The 21,122-nt window shown below is 34.3% G+C and overlaps 1 protein-coding gene across 1 annotated transcript; it reads right to left on the bottom strand.

Annotated features, from left to right (window-relative positions):
* Window positions 1-4,039: 4,039 nt before the first annotated feature.
* Window positions 4,040-20,695, bottom strand: LOC141347149 (uncharacterized). Its single transcript, XM_073852142.1, has 11 exons — window positions 20,526-20,695; window positions 18,667-18,856; window positions 18,361-18,452; window positions 16,901-17,133; window positions 16,556-16,792; window positions 16,393-16,470; window positions 15,675-15,891; window positions 13,535-13,743; window positions 12,786-12,858; window positions 7,675-7,792; window positions 4,040-4,819 (listed from the first exon to the last, which is right to left on the bottom strand). The coding sequence occupies exons 1-11, from the start codon at window positions 20,539-20,541 to the stop codon at window positions 4,624-4,626; spliced, it is 1,659 nt and encodes a 552-aa protein (XP_073708243.1). The 5' UTR covers window positions 20,542-20,695; the 3' UTR covers window positions 4,040-4,623.
* Between the last annotated feature and the right edge of the window lie 427 nt (window positions 20,696-21,122).

Here is a 21,122-nt window from a genome sequence, read left to right as displayed (position 1 = left end):
CAGTTGTTTTTGAAATAGCTCATTGGTTTTGTTGTGACTCAGAAATGCAAACTCTCAAATAAAAACATGTAAATCAGTAATTCGCGAGGTTTAATGTTTAGGCAGCTACAGTCAAACAGGCCAGTAATCTGTGAGAATGATGTGTCATAGACTTTAGAGTCATCTACATGAATAATGCACATCTGTGGCTAGTTTCCCGCCTCTATTTGAATAGAATCGCGCGGTACGGCAGACGTTGACAAAATGTTGTCCTTTTATATTATTTAGTGTAGATGTGCCTTTTCTACGCACCGTAATGTGTTTTGAAGTCCTGTATGTCAGCAGGTGAGCCTGATCCGAGCAAACAGCGCAAGCTTGCTATCATCAATAACACATGAGATCACAAACAGGGCATAAACAGAGCATACACATCAGAATTAAACACGTGTACACTCAAAAACAGCTGGAAATGCACCTAAAAGTCTTTACCTGAGAGCCTGTTTATGGTCAGCTTTGTCACTGAAAAGTAAACTGAATATCATAAACACATAAAAAAAAAACTTGCACTACCGTAATAGCACCCCTCTTGGGGTTGAGTAATTTGGGTTTATCGATAATTGCTCATTTTAAAATGCATGTAATTACAACTCACTGTTATTCCCAAGTTTGAAGCAAGGACTCTCAAATGTCAACTGTTTAGCAGCGCAGAAAGGTTACAATGCGGTGGCATCTGTGCGAATACGAATGTGTGTGTGCTTGACATTTGTATACTGAAGTTATAATATAAAACAGAATAAAAATCAGTTTAGACAGCTTACTAATATGCACTATGCTGGCTAATGTAGCTGTATATGTTAACCATTTGTAACAAATATAACTGTAGATGTTTAAGAATAATCTGAAAATAATTTTTAAACAATCATTAAAATAAATATAAGGCTTAAAACTAATATTAAAATGAAGTAAAATAATTTATATATTTTTAATTAGTATATTTTAAAAATATGTTTTAATGTTTGTTTGTTTTTTTTCCAAACACGCTGGATATAGAAATGATAGATAGATAGATCATAGTAGGGCAATGTATTTCCTATGCTGTACAGCAAAAACTCTGTCCAGAATATCTTGTGTGTCTATGTCAATCAAAGTTCATGTGAAGAATGTATAGACTACTACAGAAATAGAAGAAGCAGAGCACAAGTTTCTTTTTCCGCTGAAGACGTGTTTAGCACAACAGCTATGCCCACGCTTCTGACAGTAATTGCAGCTCAAGGAGGTCATCAATAATGTATTCAAGATCACTTACACATCATGGAGCAGTCATAGGTCTGAAGCGAGCTGCTTCTATCCTAACCTAAAAAAAACCTATGGTGAAAGAGGTTCAGGGAAAATGAGGTCTTTAAAGAGAGCTTAAAAATACTTAAAGCAGTAAACATAATATAACATGTACAGCCATGTTTAGTTTTCTGGGGGGGGGATTCAAAATAAAACATTTTTTTGCAGTGCAGCCCTATACTTTCAGATAGATTTATTACATATTTAGACAATATTTATATAGTACTAGTAGTAGTAGTAATAATAATGTACACTAACAAGATTTGTAATGTTTTTTTAAAAGACGTCTCATCTGCTCACCAAGCCTGCATTTATTTGATCCAAAGTACAACAAAAACAGTAAAATGTTAAAATATTTGTAATATAAAATTTAGATAAAACTATTTTCTATTTGAATATATTTTATAATGTAATTTATTCCTGTGATTTCATTTTTTATGCATTATTACTCCAGTCACATGATCCTTAAGAAATCATTCTAATATTCTGATTTGCTGCTCAGAAAAAATAAAATTATTATTATTATTATTATTATTATGTTGAGTAGAATTTTTTTTTGTTTTTTTTCAGGTTTCTTTGATAAATAGAAAGCTCTGAAGAACAGCATTTATCTAAAATAGAAATCTTTTTTTACATTATAAATGTCTTTATTCTCACTTTTGATCAATTTAAAGCATCCTTGCTAAATAAAAGTATTACTTTCTATAATTTATTTAATTTAAGTTGTATTACAATACTATTATAATATTTATTATTTATTGATTAAATCAGGATTAAAAGTAGCCTTTTACACATTGACGTGCAGTGGATTTGACTACTAGTTTACTAAATCTAAAAGTCACCTGTAAACTGCAAAAAAATATAGGAATACTAAAGGAAACATTTAACCTAGCATCCTAAATTTTATTTGAAGTAGTTTTAGCTGCATTTAATATTAAACAATCATCTTCTTTCCAAAAGGACATAAACTGCAGACAATGGGCAATGACAGTTTGATAGTTCTTCAGTGAATTGTGCTGGTATAAAAAAAGAAGCACATGGTGAACTGAAGCTTTTTGACTCCATGCTTCCACTTTGTGGACAGAAAATGAATCACACTTTTAATCTAATCACTGATTCTCAGGTCTCGCTGATTTTTAAATCTACTGATGATCAGTTTTAGATAACTTTGCCATTAAATACTAATTGAGTCCTGATTAGTATGATCTCTAACTTAAAAACACATCCAAACATGAATATTTTGTATTCTTGGATCTAAAAGTGAATATCTTGAGAGGTAATGTGATGCTGGGCTTCAGATCAGTGGCCGAATCAGCGATCTAACATAACAATGAAGCTCTCCAACACCAATCTCCTCATTTACAGTACTAATTATGTAAATATCTGGCCTGAGTATCTGAGCTGATGGCATGAAATTATAGACATTTATGTGCATACCTGCTATCCTATTGCTTTACTAATGGAACTAATTGGCCACTCCTTTAGAATAATTGCAGTGACTGGGGTCAAGTTCTCCACTGGCCTTTTCATTCAAGTATTGTTTTTCAGCATATACACAGAACAGAGAGCAATTAAGGTAACTGTGGGAGAGGCCCTTACTGGGCCATTCACGACTGCTGATGGTGAAAGAGACCTGGTAGTGTTATACACAAGGGTGAACATGGGTGGATAGACTTGAATGAGTGTGATAGCAGGTACTATTGGGGTGCACAGCATTATAGATGCACTATAAAGTTATTTATGATGCATCTGAATCAGTGCATAAATATAAAACAGTTGTGCTGCTCATATGTTCAAAATTGTAAATCTGAACACTTTAAAAAGTAATTACACACCTCTCCACAACAAGTCACATGATTTGAGTATCAATTATGCCTGTAATGCAAATGATATGTGATGAGTTACCTGCTGAAGTTTATTACTTGCTCCAAAAATGATTTTCTTACTTAGTATTTATGTCTTGTTTTCAAGTACAAATATCTAAACATTCTTAAATCAAGATACATTTACTTGAGAAGCAAAATGACATTAAAAATGTGACCCTGGACCACAAAACCAGTCACAAGGGTCAATTTTCTCAAAGTGAGATTTATACATAATCTGAAAGCTGAATAAGTTTTCCATTCATGTATGGTTTGTTAGGATAAGGAAATATTAGGCCAAGACACAACTTTTTGAATATTTGGAATCTGAGGGTGCAAAAAAATCTAAATATTGAGAAAATCGCCTTTAAAGTTGTCCAAATGAAGTTCTTAGCAATGCATATTACTAATAAAAAATAAGTTTTGATACATTTACGGTAGGAAAATTACAAAATATCTTTATGGAACATGATTTTTACTTAATATCCTAATGATTTTTGGAATATAAGAAAAATGATTTTGACCCATACAATGTTTTTTAAATATACCTGTGCTACTTAAAACTGGTTTTGAGGTTCAGGGTCACATATTAAATGGTATCAAAATTAAGTGAGTTTGTGGTTAAAATAAGAAGAAAAAAAATTGCAAATGGGGTAAGAAAAATAATTTAAAGAGAAAAGTAATTTTTTTTTAACCGTATTGGCAGATATTTTTTCTTGTTTTATGTGAAAACTTTTCAGAAAACAAAATCTTAAACAACTAAAAAAAAAAATGCAGTTGAGAGTTTGTTCAAATCTTTAACCTAAGTTGTACAAAAAACACAAAATAAGTATGTGAAACTTCAAAATATAAGCTAAAAAAAATTGTAGAAGGCAGTGTTTATTGTAAGTGTTCAAATGTAAAAACCTCATACAAAACGCACTAGTTAAATAACGCACAAGTAGAGCTGCTTACAATTGAGACACTACACACTAAACAAGTTTGTGGACCCTTTGATTACTTAAAATGTACAGTACATCCCTTCACAAATGTACTGCATTATTAAAGAGTTAGTTTACCTAAAAATGAAAATCCTGTCATTACTTACTAACCCTCATGTCGTTCCAAACCCGTAAGACCTTCGTTCATCTTTGGAACACAGATTAAGATATTTTTATTTTATTTTTTACATAAAAACTGACTACCTTTTACTTACTATGTTTCTGGGCCTTAAATGTGTCAGTTGCTTTGCTGTCTATGCAGGGTCAGAAAGCTCTCGGATTTCATCAAAAATATCTAAATTTGTGTTCCCGAAGATGAACAAAGTTCTTACAGGTTTGGAATGAAATGAGGGTGCATAATTAATGAGACAATTTTCATTTTTGGGAGAACTATCCCTTTAATATCAAGTTATCCTTAAGGAACACTGGATGAGAGTGTATTACCAAATCCAAAAGGCAAACTTTTTCTACCACAGACTCTGACCACCCTCTATGACTAAGTTATGCCCTGTCATGTAGTCAGAGGCGTCAGATGCCAAGTATACCACTGCAGCTTGGAGGTCTGTCACTTGAGCCAGTCGTCCGGCTGGGATATCTGACAGCCAGCGCTGAACTAGAGGCTCTAGACTCTCTGAATGGATGAGAGGGGTGTCAACAATACCACTGTAGAGAAAGAGAGACAGAGACAGAGACAGATCAGACACGAGAGGCAGAGAGACAGTGTTGTTTCAGGGCCACTTGTTTCAGTTATAGCAGTCACTGTGACATAAAATGAAGTTGGCTATCCTTTAAGGACCTCAGTACTGAGCAGAACAGCTCTGATGGTGTTTACACTGGTTCAGTGTCATTTGATGGATGGATAGTGTGATTGACACACTCCAAACTGAACTTCAGAAGTCCTAAAGTCCACATGAAATCAAAATTCACCCGATTTACTTTCTTAAAACCTGGTTCCTGGTCTTATTGTGGTTTTTGATATAAAGTTGAGGTCATAAGTTTACAAACACCTTGCAGAATCTGCAAAATGTTAATTATTTTACCAAAATAAGAGGGATCATACAAAATGCATGTTATTTTTTATTTAGTACTGACCTGAATAAGATATTTCACATAAAATACATTTACATGTAGTTCATAAGAGAAAATAGTAGTTGAATTTATAAAAATGACCCTGTTCAAAAGTTTACACACTTTAATACGGTGTTGTTACCTGAATGATCAACAGCTGACTTTTATTTGTTTAGTGACAGTTGTTCATGAGTTCCTTGTTTGTCCTGAAAAGTTAAACTGCCTGCTGTTCTTCAGAAAAATCCTTCAGGTCCTACAAATTCTTTGGCTTTTCAGAATTTTTGTGTATTTGAACACTTTCCAACAATGATTGTATGATTTTGAGATCCATCTTTTCACACTAAGGACAACTGAGGGACTCATATTCAACTATTACAGAAGGTTCAAACACTCACTGATGCTCCAGAAGGAAAAACAATGCATTAAGAGCCGGGGGTGAAAACTTTTGAAGAGAATGAAAATATAAATTTTTCTTATTTTGCCTAAATATCATTTTTTTTTTTTTTTTTAGAACTTCTTATCAGAAGCTACACAAGATACCTACATGTTTCACAGAAGACAGAATAAGTTAAATTTACCCTGATTTTTCACCCCCCAGCTCTTAATGCATTGTGTTCACTTCTGAAGCATTAGTGAGCATTTGAACCTTCTGTAATAGTTGCATGTGAGTCCCTCAGTTGTCCTCAGTGTAAAAAGATGGATCTCAAAATCATAGTCATTGTTGGAAAGGGTTCAAATACACAAAAATACTGAAAAACCAAAGAATTTGTGAGACCTGAAAGATTTTTTATGAAGAACAGCAGGCAGTTTAACTGTTCAGGACAAACAAGAGTCTCATGAACAACTATCACTAAACAAACAAAAAAAAAAAAACAGCTGTGGATTATTCAGGTAACAACACAGTAAGAATCAAGCGTATGTAAACTTTTGAACAAGCTCTTTTTTTGTAAATTCAACCATTAGTTTCTCTTGTGGACTATATGTAAATGTCTTTTATGTGAAATATCTTATTCAGGTCAGTACTAAATAAAAAAATAACATGGATTTTGTATGATCCCTCTTATTTTGGTCAAATAATTAACATTTTGCAGATTCCGCAAGGTGTATGTAAACTTTTGACCTCAACTGTATATCAAATAAAGGCTGTTTTATTTTGTATATTATAGCCAGCACTGAAAGAGCTGCATGTGGTAAACTGGATCCCCAACTGTCCACATCAACTGTGATTTTGAAATTACGTCCGAACTTGAGTGGCATTTTTCTCCCTAACTAAAGGAAATGCACTCCAAATTGGAGCAAATGTACTTCACGCTGGGTCGGCCGCATGGGAAATACAGCCTGTCTGTTCGCACACTCACTGACAGCGAAATCCCCAACAGCCTTCCGCGCCATTTAAGCCTGGACGAATAGATTCCATTCGACTTGATACCAAATCCGACGCCGCAGCTAAATTAGAGGCGCTGAAGTAGCATGTGACACCTTTGGTTAACATATTTAAATCTCAATTATATTTCTCTTCAGCGCTGCTTTATCTGGGAATCCGTCCTGGCAATCAAAGGCTTACTGTTTTCCCTCAGCCAATTTTGTAGATAATGCAGCTTATCACTGTCGCGGCTAAAGTTGCCAATGAAACCAGGCGGCAGTCAACCTCACACGCACTAATTGTGGTCCCCCCTGCCCGTATGCATATTTACCAACCGTCACTTCACAGAAATCAGAGGCCCATTGAGAGACCTTGTGTTTGAGGGAGGGGTGGGGGGTTCGACAGAGAGAAAAGAATTGCTTCCTCGCAAATTAAAATTAAAAAACAAGCCGGCGCTATATAGAAATGAATAAAGAGCATGTGTGCGCGTGTTGCGGATTTGCTGTGGGAAGCGCGGGGGCTTGGGGACGCTCGGCTTCAAGCGACACGCGCACGCTTCCTCTTGCTCTTTTCTTCCTTTCCTCAGAAGAACTGCGCTGACAAATAGATACAAACAAGGCTGCCATTGTTTTGCTGACACTTCTGCTGAAGAGGCTAATTTGAATCCCTAATTGAATATAACAATTAAAGAAACTGTTTGCTCTACTCATCCCTCTAGACGTCATCCAATTAAGCCGGATTGCATTGTTTCACACTGTAATTTAGTAACTGAGTCTCAATTGTGTGGCCCATTGTGGAAAATAATGCATTTTGACCCTGTCAAAACAAATTAAGTTTCCACTTAAATATCAAAACAGTCCTCTCTGCTTAATTGGTGCAATGCACATATGAAGAGAGAAAGGCCTTTTTTTGTTTGCACAAAAAGTTGGCATTGATTCATGTGTTGCATTCGAAAACATAATACTGGGAAGAACCAGAGCACATGAGTCTGCTTAAGATTGCACCAAGTGGGAAATAATCATGTTATGTATTTCAGTGAAATTTTGACTTATCCCAGACTGCACAGTCTATGGTTTGTCACACTTACGGGGAGATGCAATTGACTCGAACGCCTCGGTCAATCCACTCTGTGCCCAAGGTTTGCGTGAGCTTTACCACCCCGGCTTTGGATGTGTTATAGGACAGTTGCTTCTGCGGATGTGGCACTGTTGAGAAGGAAACAGGACATTTAAAGAATGTTTTTATCAGTAATTTCAAGTCCTTTTAAGAATGAAATCCCATTACTTTATTTGATGAAATAATTAAGTTCTCTATACTGGACAATTATGATGGTGCACTTTTTCTGTGACCTTGAGTCCAGTGGTATTTCTCCCATTGGTTTTCTCCATAAAAACATATTTGAAAAATAGTTCTGGTTTATGTTGTCATAAAAAAAAACCATTTGTCTGTGAAGAAAATTAATAGGATTTTTACATCAAAATCTTACCATTCAACTGGGGGTTGTTGTGGGACATATCGAAGCGACTGTTCTATTCTTTATTAAATGCACTCTAGAAAATAAAGCTCTTTATCAGAATCTACAGTTCCACAAAGAACTTTTAACATCCAGGAAACCTTTCCATTGTAAAAATGGTTCTTTAGTGGAACACAGTTTTTTAGATTATCAAAATGTTCTTTAAACTAAGAAAAAGAACTATTAACTGAATGGTTCTTTGGGAAACCCAATGTGGTTCTTCTATGTCATCACTGCAAAAGCCACCTTTTGGAAGCTTGATTTTTTGCCTAAAGTCTTTAGTTTGTGTCACATGATCACACACTTCCAGGTGGATTTACAGGTAGGGCCCTATGATTACCGTGATGCGGAAAACGTGGACAGAATCACGGAATCCAGTCATAAAAATTTAATTTGCTGTATAACGCAGAATTTTTGGATGAACAAATCAAAATTAGGTCATTATACTTGAATCAAATCGTGATATGGACTAGTGTCTGTAAATATTATGCCACAAAAATACTATTTAAATATGATTCCTGCATATTTTGTATGTCTGTTTGAACGAATGGCACAGACATGCGGTTTTGTTTACTGCTGCGCATGATGCCCGCTATCGTAAAACTATCGTCATATCATGTACAAACAGAAACCTAAAGGTCTTTACAGCAACCCGTCAAAAAAGTTTTACCTTGATGAAACTTTGACAGAAACTACATTACGTAATGTAATGATAGTACTACTACTAACAATAAAATTAATAATAAAATATTTTTAAGGAATATTTACCAAAAGAAAATATTTTAATATTATTTTTTTTTTAAATATATATTTTTGAGATAAAATCAATTAATTAGAGATGCTTTGATTATTAAAATTTAATGAAACAATTAAAATACAATACAGAAAATTAATCGAAAAAAAAAAACTGTTTGTACAAACAGAAACCTAAAGGTCTTTACAGCACAGCAACCTGTCAAAAAAGATTTACCTTGATGAAACTTTGACAGAAACTATTAAAATAATAATAAAATAAATAAAATAACATTTTTATGGAATATTTACAAGAAGAAAATATTTTAACATTATTATTTTATATATATATATAAATTTTAATAAAATCAATTAATTAGAGATTATTAAAATTTAATGAAACCAATGGAATACAGAAAAATTAATCGAAAACACAGAATTTGGTAAAAAAAAAAAATTGTGAAAAGTTTGAGAAAAAAAAACATTTCACAGGGCCTCAAAAATGAATAAACTTTTAATAAATTGCTGTTAAATTGTGTAAGTTCTATGATTTTTGTTAATTAGACATGCTTTTTGATTAATATTTTTTTAACCATTGAAATTCCAAATGGAATTTGGAAAAAAATAAAACTGATTTCATAAAGCCCTATACAGGTAGATACAGGTAGACCTCTGTGTACAAGATGATCTCTCAATATTTTTGCACATTTTCCCTCAAGTACCTGCTATGCACCTGCTATGAGTATAACATGTTAAAACCAGCTTTAAAGCAATTGCTCTAAATGTTACATCAATAAATTCAAATGAATTAAACTAACTTTTCAACTTTTAAAAACACATTAAAATCCATTTCATACTCTATAATGACCTAAACATGTGATTAATACAAGGCCCAATTACTTCATTCCCCTCATAACTCAGCGAGAGGGTCCTGAACTCCAATGTGACATCAAAACACTTTCATTAGCTTTTGGGACCCCGCAGATGAAGCGATGTAAAATTAATTACTTGGGATGTTGGGCGTGCATCATCTTCAGGAACAAAGGCAAAACGCCATTTGTTTGCCTTGACCATCACAGATGCTCGACGCTGCATGCGATGCAGGGAAAAAGGGGCTGGTTTGATTAATCATCACGAGGGAGGCTCCAAGTTACATGCAACTTTAGTAGTTAACCTCGTCACCCGGTGATCTCACTGCCAAATTGCCGTGGTTGGGAGCGAGATGATAAATACGGCGCAGCTGTGCGAAGGCAGCGGCCGGTCCTGTGGAGATGGGTTCGCGCTCTCCGGCCCCTCGTTTGTTTTAAAGGAGAAACGCTAACCGGACAATTGTCAGGTTGCACTAGGCCTGGTTTTCGAGGGCAGCTGCTGTTATTCAAAAACTAGGTACGAATAAGCTTTAAGCTTCGAGGTCTATCTTATCGCAACGCAAAAAGGCCAACATGTATTAATCCTAGAGGAAAATGTGACAAGAGAACATGCCTTACTATATTTACTATATGCCTCAGAGCAGCATTGATGTTTTAAAGAGTATTGTAGATTTAAGAGGATTTAAAAGCATAAAAAGGAAAGTGAAACATATCTTAAATCACATTTTACATCCATCCAGATTTTCATTCCAAGTTCCTCTGATCTGTAAATTTCAGAGATGTTGCAGGTCAAAGTGATGTCATCAAAGTGTGTGTGTTTTTTTTTATTGAAGGCCAATGAGTGTTGCCAAAAAAGGCAATTCTGTCATCATTTAGTCACCCTTGTGTTGGGCCAAACCCATATGACTTTATTTATACCGTATGTGGAGTACAAATAGATGTTTTGTCAAATGCTGTACATTCTTAACATTCTTCTCAATTTGTGCTCCACAGAGAAAAGAAAGAATATAGTTTGAAATGACACAAGAATGCATAACTGATGACAGAATGTTCATTTTTGGGTCAACTAGCCCTTCAACAGCCATTCTGTTTAGGTATCACTTCATGTGTAAATGCATGATGCCACCTATCTTCCATTTTAGGTTAAATGCATCTTTCATCCACGGGCCGTAAGGCAGAAAACTACAAATCTAGCTACACAAATAATTTGAATTCGAAGGGAATGCTGAAGAGGGGAAAACACGATGCTATTCACCAGATGGACAGAGGCAGTGTCATTGTGCATTTTAATTGGACTTTCAAGATGTATTCCCCAACTTGGCTACAACAGCCCCCATCTGATTACACATTATGACAATATTATAACAGATGTCCAGGCCAATAAAGAAAATTCCTGAAGGACTGTATGTAATGTGAGTAATTGATCACTTTTTTTCCCCTTGCCCTCTACTCCCCCTTCCTTTTCTCTTTCTCTCTCTCTCTCCATCTCCACTTCCTGTAGCAGCATGCTCCTGTATTACAGATTGCACCCACAGTTGGGACTAGCGTCCATATGGTACACAAGTTTATTGGCTACTTGACTACACTGTTGATGGAGTGCTGATGTTGCACAGCGAGGGACCTGTTGGAGGAATTGTTACGCTGCGTAGCAAATAACGTTCCTTTATAGCGTGCTGCATAAAAAACACTGTTTTTTTTAAACCGCAGTTCAAGACTGAGCACCCAGGGCCGGCGGCAAACCAGGAAGTCCCTTTACACAAGACCGAACCACAAGATGCAATTTACAGCCTTTCAACAGCATTACACAGTTTTTGTGTAATGATGCAAAAACAGGCGTGTGAGGAGCAATACGGTTGAAGGGCTCTAGTTGAACAAACAATAAAAGGGTCAGTGAATTTTAGATGGTTGTACACACACACTATATTAGATCTGTTAAGATGTTTTCCATACAATTTAGTAGCTTTCAGTAGTTTTACTGAGTTAAAAGCTGTGTGATGCAGTCAGCGTACAAGACTAAAGATGATTCTATGAAGAGCATGTTTTGTATTAAAATTCATTTTGATGTAGTGTAAAGTAAAAAATGTCAGGGTATTACAAGAACAAAAACATGATGAAAAACCCTCATTAAAAGAATGAAATGAAAACTTCAATTATTTTATTAAATGTATATTTCAAGACAAGTTCTCTCTCCTTCTCTCTAAATGTAAATGATTACTTTATTATTTATTTATTTATTTAATGATAATATGCGTACATTTAAATGTGGGTCACAGACGTTAAGATGTCCACGTCAAAAGAAACTTACAAAAGTGTGTTTTTGGAGAATAAAGTGTCAAAATTTGGTTGCCATTACGTGTAACAAAATATTCATGTAAAAAATTCAAACAACATGCTTATTCTGACTTGTACATAATAAAATATATAAAAGAATAAGGGAGCATATAAAATTTTATTGTGTTTTAAAGGAGTAAAAAATTCTTACTGACAAATGGACAAAACTTAGGATAGTGGCAAATTTTTAAAATGTAAAATTACTACTAATTTGTATTTGGGGTGAAAGTAATGTCTTTAACATGTGATAAATTGATTTGTGTTGTAAATATGCCTACAAGACTTACACTGAATGACATTTTAGTGGGTGTCTTCTGTAAATTAGGGAAAAACTGATGATATTTATATTTTGCTCAGAAATACAAAATGCAATTAAATTAAACAGAAAACTTTTTTTTTTTGGAACAACAATTTAAAGCAGCATTACACTTATGAAAAATGTTATTACATTTTACTTGACGATAACACATTTTTTAAACTGAAACTTTGCTTTGCCTAGAAGGATGACATCTCTAAGAGTTTGGTACATGTTTTAACCTAGATTTTTTCTTGTCTTTATCATGGACACATTTGTACATATCTATACCCTGTAACAAAAAAAAAAACAGTCAAGTTTTCTTTCTCTTTCTCTATTTTACTTGTTTGATATTCTCTTTCCAAAACCCCACCCCTACGTTTGATGAGAGTATTAAATTCAGAGGGAAGAGACAGTGTAATATCTCAGCTTATGGCGGCATAAAAATCATCACTCACCTATTAAACTGGCCATGGAAGCTGTGTTGATTATCTTGCCGTATCCTTGCTTCAGCATGACACGACCGGCCGCCTGAGGCGGTAATTTGAGGGAGAGAAGAGACAAATGCGCTTTCAGAGGAACGTCACAGTATTGACACCTTCACTAATCAGACTTCTACAGTCTACAGGGAGAGGAATAACAATCCCTGGATGAGCAGAGAGACAAAAAGTGTCAAAAACTCCCGGCGTTCATTTTAATGCGCGTAAGGCATCTCCATCACCTCTCGGTTTTGTGTAAAACAGCTTACTCTGATTTATTTGGTGCCTGGCAGGATTTAATGTCTTCTAATGCTGTAGGTATGAAATCACTTTCCTTCACACCTCTCTTTTCCCTATCAGAGCTTTTATTCCGTCTGCCGGGAAATGTCAGAAACTAATGGAAAAGTTGTTGCTAATATACAAAAGCAATTAGAATCTGCAAAAGTTTGGGCATATACAAGTAATAGCAATCCATGAGACAAAATGTTAAAGCTGCTCTTTTACATACAACTTAAATGCATGGTGAGTGGCAAGTTTGCTTGGTTTACAGTATGTTAGGTGGGGATTTGAACCTTCTGGTGACGGTATGATTCTGACTGACTGTGGCTCTATGAAATTATTTGTAAATGCATGCTGCATTGTTAAGAACATTTTAAGGAATGCCTAGACTAAATGGTTTATCTCAGCTGGAATTAATGACAAAACTAAATATATAAATGAAGTGGTACCTGGCAACACATGAAAGTCCCTCTGAGGTTAACGTTAAAGGTTTGGTCCCATTCTTCTAGACTAGTGTCCTCACTAGCTGAGTTCTTGTTGATGCCAGCGTTGTTGCAAGCGATGTGAATTGTGCCCCATTTTGAAACAATGTCATCAATCATCTTCTGAATGTCCTCTGGTTTGCTAATGTCCGCAGCCACAGCCATGCTGGAAATGCCTGGAATGACAGGCATACATAAGAAAAAAAATGATAAGACAAAGTCCTGCATTCATATTAGCACATAAATACCACTTTTATATATTAAGACATAATTGGGGGAGGGTTGTTCCAGTTTTAAACACTTCCTCGATCATATAAACTATACAAAATTAATACAGTATATATACACAAATAAATAAGCAAAATGACTTAAGATATTAAGTCTTGTTTTCTGAAAGAAGTTATCGAAATTGTGTTAGTGTTTGCTTAAAACAAGACAGAAATATCTGCCAATGGGGTAAGAAAAAATTATTTTAATTCAAAGGCAAAACAATATTATTTTTCTTGCCCCACTGGCAGATAAATGTTAAAATTTTATCTTTTTTTGTTTTGTTTTTTAGAAAACAAGACTTAATATCTTAAGTCATTTTGCTTCTAGAGTAAATTTATCTTGAAAGTGTTTGTATATTTATACAAGAAAATAAATCAAAAATACTAAGTAAGAAAATCATTTTTTGCAGTGCACACACAATATTATGTTAAAACAAAAGATGTCAAAAATAAGTCTGATCCACTGGGAAAGTGTCATTCAGTTTGGTACTATGATACTAGTGCACCATCTGCTGGTTAAATGGTGTAAGCATTATGAATATAGTGAATATAAATATAACAGACTATAAAACTTTGTGAAACTTGTGCACTATTTATCAAATCCAGTATGTCTATGACTCTTAAATAATTGTAGCATTAATTATATACAAATTATTAGTTTATTAGCAAAAACAGGTAACATTTTCAAAAATCATGTTTTTTATTATGTCATTAGTTAGTTATGTAGCTGTTAATTAGCTGTAGTTTTTAGAAATTTTTAGAGATTAATTGGAATGCACAAAAAACATGATTTTTTTAAAATAGTTAAAAACGGATCTGTTTTTGCAAATGAACTTTTCAAATACAGTATTTATTCATATTTTGAATTAGCATTTATTTTTATATTTTGTATTTTATTTACTTGAGCTTGTTTACAGTAATTTTGTAATTTTTTTGTATTTCATTTTTAGTATATTTTAGTACTTAGACATACTTACCAGTTAGTTTTATAATTTTTAAAGTTAAGTTTTATTTATTTAAAAAGTTAAGTTTTATAAAATATTTATTTTTCACTTTATTTAAATTTACAAAACAATTTTTAATAGTTTCAGTTAGTAGCTTTTAGAGGTCGACCAATATTGGATTTTACCGATAGCTAGGTTGGACCACATTGGCCGATGCCGATTAATCGAACGATAGTTTTAAAAATGGCGACTGAATGGAAAATAATTAGTGCTCTACTATTTAAATAAAAAGTAGCCTTCTGAACTATATTTTTGTAAACGAATAAAGTCATTAATATTAATTATATATTGATCATTACAGTTAGTTCATAGTTCATTATTGTTAACAAAAGCAAAAAATTTTTTTTTTTTTTTAGAAATTAACACACTCTAATAAGGAACAATACTTCTATTCTACAGCTTTTATCAATCTTAATGTTACAGATGGACTCATATTGTAAAGTGTTACCAATACATCAATAGTCAAGCTAAAAATGGCCATCTTTAAATATCTACACAAAGGCCACAGTATTGAAATGACATACATATGGATGAATAAATCCGCCTTTGAAGTGTCCCGCTCTGTGCAGCATGTAGTGTCGTGTCTAAAACCGTGCATGCTGTCAGTGATTTCCGTCACTAGAGGCGGCTCTCCAGCTGTATAACAAAGACTATAGGGATGTTGCTGTATAATGAGGACCTTCTCAGCCGCTCTAGCAACGGACGCAACCTGGAAAAACTATCGGCTTGGATTTTGCCAATTAATCGGCAAAACCAATACATCGGTCGACCTCTAGTAGTTTTAATTGAGTTAAAATGCTCCCTTAAGTACAGGAACATTAAAGTACCAGTTACCTTTCAAAGTCAGTTCATGTGCCACATTCTCTGCCTTTCCTTTGTCCATGTCTATGATGGCGACTTTGGCTCCAGCTTCTCCAAGAGCATGTGCAAAGGCCCTGCCAATGCCCTGACCTGCCCCGGTCACATAGGCTACTTTTCCATCCAAACGTAACCTGTCCAGCACTTGCTTCCCTTGAACTCCTTGGAAAACTTCATCATATGTCACTGTGCTCTATAAAGCATAGATCATCATAAGTGCTCTTATCAACAGCTGTACTGAAGTTTTATACAAGTTATTATTTGAAATTAAGATTTATATCCCATCTGAAAGCTGAATAAATAAGCTTACAGAGATACAACTATTTGAACATCTGGAATCTGAGGGAGCAAAAAAATCTGAATATTGAGAAAATCGCTTTTAAATTTGTCCAGATGAAGTTCTTAGCAATGCATATTACTAATCAAAAGTAAAGTTTTGATATATATATATACGACAGAAAATTTACAAAATATCTTCAAGAAAGATGATCTTTACTTAGTATCTTAATGATTTTTGCCATAAAAGAAAAAAAAAAATCAAACTTTGACCCATACAATGTATTTTTGGCTATTGCTACAAATATAACTGTGCTACTTAAGACTGGTTTTGTGGTCCATGGTCACAAATGTGGTTTTGAACACACACCTAAGCAATTATTTGTGATATTTTGTTTTATAAAAATATTTAAAATACCTTCAGTTGTGTGTTTGCCTGAGGTGTGTAGGGCACTCTTCGTATTATAGTAAGGCCATCTCTCAAAGGAATAATAACCTATAAACAGAGATCAAACAACTCAAATTCAGACCCCGAAGATTTATAAGCTCATATTTGAGAAAAAAAAAAAAAACATGCACACCTGCTCTGCTCGAGGATCATTTGTGACAAACTGATTAAAATCTCGCAAGGCTTTTCCAAAATCATCTGCTGAGTCCTTGAGGTAGACTCTCCCTTTAAACAGTGTGTTGTCTACACATATGACACCATCTATCCGTAGCAGGTTATGGTCCAGGAGGAACTTATAATAGTTGATGTAGTTAGGTTTGTCTGCGTCGATGAAAACCATGTCAAACTGCTCTCCCGTGGCAGCTAATTCCTGCAAAATAGTACACTTTTAAAGCATTTTAAACAAAATATTTAAAATGCATTTCTAGACAGGACATTTAATAGCTCGAATGGCCAGGTAGGACTTGTTTTTCCCCACCTTTAGGGTATCCATAGCAGGGCCTGTCTTCACAGATATCTTTTTGCCATGAGGTGACTTGTCAAATATAGGTTGTGCGAAGTCTTTCAGATAAGGCTCAAGCTCACAGGCAATAAGTTGGCCATTCTCTGGTAAGGCCTCGGCCATTGACAAGGCCCCATATCCTGTAAACATTCCTATCTCTAAGATCCGCTTTGCTTTGCTCATATGGACCAGCATCTTCAATACTTGACCTATAGAATGACAATAACCAGTATTAAAATACAGTTTGCACATATATGCTACTGTTTAATAGTTTAAGGTTGGTAAGATTTTTCAGTGTTTTTGTAAATTAGTCTCTTATGGGTGGATGCATTTATTTAATCAAAAATACAAGATATACGCTAATGTTGTGAAATATTATTACAATTTATAATAATTATTTTCTATTATAATATACACTACCAGTCGAAAGTTTTTTAACAGTGAGATTTTATGTTTTTTTTTAAAGAAGTCTCTTCTCCTCATCAAGCCTGCATTTATTCGATCCAAAGTACAGCAAAAACAGTATAATTGTGAAATAGTTTTACTATTTAAAATAACTGTTTTCTATTTTAATATATTTAAAAATTTTATTTATTCCTGTGATCAAAGCTTCAGTGTCACATGATTCTTCTAATATGCTGATTTGTTGTTCAGGAAACGTTTTTTATTATTATCTTTTATTATTATCAATATTTAAAACAGTTGAATACATTTTTTTAAGTTCTTTGATTAATACAAAGATCAGCATTTATCTAAAATAAAAGCTTTTGTAACATTATACACTATACCATTCAAAAGCTTGGAGGGAGGGAGGAGAAATTATAGAAATTAATGCTTTTATTTAGCAAGCATGCTTTTAATTGGTCAAAATTGATGATAAAGACATTAATAATTTACTATTTCAGATAAATGCTGTTTTTAATAATAATACTAAGAAATGTTTTTTTTAAACAGCAAATTTGATTATTAAAATGATAACGTGACTGGAGTAAAAATTCAGCTTTGAAATCATAGGAATAAATTACGTTTTAAAATATATTCAAAGAGAAAAGCTATTTTAAAAAAGTAAAAATATATTAAATTTACTGTTTTTGCTGTACTTTGGATACAATAAATGCAGGCTTGTTGAGACTTCTTTAAAAATATAAAAAAATCTTACTGTTCAAAAACTTTTACAATATATTTTTCATGCACAGAAAGCAAACAACAGCATTTATTTGAAATATAATTTTTTTTGTAACAATGTCTTTAGATCAATTTAATGCATCCTTGCTAGACAAAAAACTTTTGAACAGTAATAGTGTGTCTTTTTGTTTTATGAACAAATTATGTAATTATGTGGAACTACAGACAACACACAAAAAGTAGACAATATGAAAATTAAAAATATTCACTAAATCTTGCATTTCAAAACTAAAGATTTGTATTTTGTATACCTTCTACCTGTCCAGTGATGCATGTAACAGGAAGCCTGAATAAGGTTTTTCCATCCTCATGTACCTTATTCCAGTCATGAGAAATTGATTTCCTTCAGAAAATAAATAAACAGATTTATGATGTGTATACTGCATATACATACATGTCATAAAACCTCACAACAATGCATAATTGCATGTGACTGGCAGCCAAAATAATCTTAATACTTTCAGGATAAACATAGTAACCGCAAACACACCCTAAACAAAGGCACATCATTCACAAAACGAACCATTTGCAATCCACAGTTATAGGTGAATAGTTACCTATACAACTCAGCCAATGGTTCACTCTCACGGCTGCTCATTTGTTCTAGGTAACCATCCAATCCGTTAGCAATGTCCAGGGCCTTCTGAAGATTATCACGCAGCTCAGCCGGAACATTTACATTATTCTCCGCAATCTCTTTAGCCTTCAGCAGGTACTCAACGACAAACTCCACAGGAGTGTCTGAAACTGATATTCAAAAGATGGATTAGTAAATTAGTAGTATGTGATGAGGACAGACATATGCATCATCAATCAGACATATTGGCAACACTAAACATAAACAATGCCACTGAACCGAATGAAACATGCATATTTTGCTGATTATTGCTACTAAAAATGGTCAATTATTCATGTTTTGGGCTGTACTAATCGGTCAGACTAGGAAAAACATTTGGAGTATTATAGACTGCCAAAATATACAACAAATCAAGAGAGAGAGTGCAAAAAACTGTCTGAGGAACAAAAGGCATTTGTGGTTGGCCAAACTGAACCAGGACTTCCAGGGCAAGAATCTTGACAACATTTGTGTTTGTTCTTATTTCCAGTCAGGTAGATGAAATATTAGACTAATATCTTAAATAATACTACTCGTACGTATCTTTACCACTGGTTAACTTTAGTTTGTCAAACTATTGTGCCCTTTCTACAGCAAAAATTAGCAGAACAACATTATTAGTACATTAACTATGCATTTCATGTTGTTGTTGTTTACATCCGAGTATCTCCAATATAGCCGCGCATCCGGGAAACTGACCAAACCATGAAGTGCAAAGTCAAACCCTTTTTTGGCAGGTGACCATAAAAACATTTAATTTAATTTAATATAATTTAATTTCATTTGGCAGTTCTTCTCCCACGTATGGAAGCCCGTTTCAGCCAGGTCAGAAAATAAACCATGCCTTAAAGTCGAAATTATGACATACAGTTGCAATCAAAATTATTGAACCCCCGTGACCTGCAAGACATTTTCCTGCAGATAACTAAATTTTGTAAAAGCAACTCAACAAATGATTAGACCTCCTAGATTAGACCTAATTGTTTTAAGCCAATGTATTTCGTTCTGGAATGTCCCGTTTATCATTAGAACACTCCTGGAAACGGAACTTCAAAGGCGTATGGGCGAATCATCTGATTCAAAGGAAGGCGTTAAGTGGTCATGTGATCAGTGTGTTTAAGTCATAATTTCGATTTATTATCTCATAATTTCCACTTTTTAAATCATAATTTTGACATGTCATAATTTCGACTTTTTAAGGCATGGATTTTTTTCTGACTTGGCGGAAACGGGGTTCCATACCCACCTCAAGAACCCCTTGCAGCTCCACTATGACCCACTAGGGGTCAATATTTCTATATTACAGATTCCTCTGAGCAAGATCATAAAGTTTAACCTGCAAAACCTTTCCATAAATTAACAGATCTGAAAGTCAAGTGATATTAAAATGAATAATTGTCTGTATTAATGTGCATATTTTTCAGAACTAGACCACAGAAAATCCCCCAATTTCCTTTCCACGACTATAAACTATAGTGTTTCTACACAAATTCTCCTTAAAATAAATACACAATGACACACGAAAGAGTTTAGTAAGTAAACGGTGGAAACAGTGTGTTATTGTTGTCTGTGCATCTTAATGTTTTGCTGCACATTCATCCATGTCTTGATATTACGCTGTCAACTTGATAGCACAGTGTAGCAAGTTTAGTAACACACTAACCCTGATTGGAATTCCACTCGTGGCGTTCAAAGTTATTTTTGTCTGTGTGTATATTCACTTTGTATTCGCTTAGCTCATTGATTTAGCGATCTGTAAAAAGTTCGAGAATACAAACTGACGCACGTAAACATTCCTACCTTTTGCTGCCTGCATAGCGAATCTTCGTGGCTTGATTTGGGAGGGTTGTGTTGGCCGTGTTCCCTGTTGCACAAGCCCACCTTACAAGCATAAACGTTATGAAAATGTTCACGTCACAAACTTACACAAGGTAACGAATTCGCGGTCAGTGCAAAGCTCCGTTTACGTGTGCAGCTTTCTCACGTGTGCGCGCGTAACTACGTAACTGCGCTTCCAGGCACGGTTGAGTTGTTGAGTTTGCAGGGCTGCTGCTCTCTGACCCCTGTGAGTTCCAGTCCACGCCCCGCAAACCCACCGGTATGAGCATGCAATACAACACATGCACCACGCCATATGTTTCTTTGAAGTTTCATTGTATTAAAAGTGACCCTGAACAACAAAACAAGACATAAGGGTCAATAAACAAGCTTTCCATTGATTTATGGAATAGACAGTATTAGTATAGGACAATATTTGGTGAGGGTGAGATACAACTATTTGAAATCCTGGAATCTGAGGGTGCAAATAAAAAATCTAAATATTTAGAAAATCGCCTTTAATTAATTGTCCAAATAAAGTTCTTAGCAATGCATACTAATCAAAAATTAAGATTTAAT

This window comes from Garra rufa, chromosome 12 (assembly GCF_049309525.1).
Source record: "Garra rufa chromosome 12, GarRuf1.0, whole genome shotgun sequence".
NCBI lineage: Eukaryota > Metazoa > Chordata > Actinopteri > Cypriniformes > Cyprinidae > Garra > Garra rufa.
This window is presented reverse-complemented; position numbering and strand designations above follow the sequence as displayed.

Coding starts and splice junctions, on each gene's coding strand:
- LOC141347149 (XM_073852142.1), bottom strand. Junction 16,471..16,555: donor ATGATCCTCGAGCAGAGCAG/GTGTGCATGTTT, acceptor CTCTGTTTATAG/GTTATTATTCCTTTGAGAGA. Junction 13,744..15,674: donor ACATGAACTGACTTTGAAAG/GTAACTGGTACT, acceptor CTGTCATTCCAG/GCATTTCCAGCATGGCTGTG.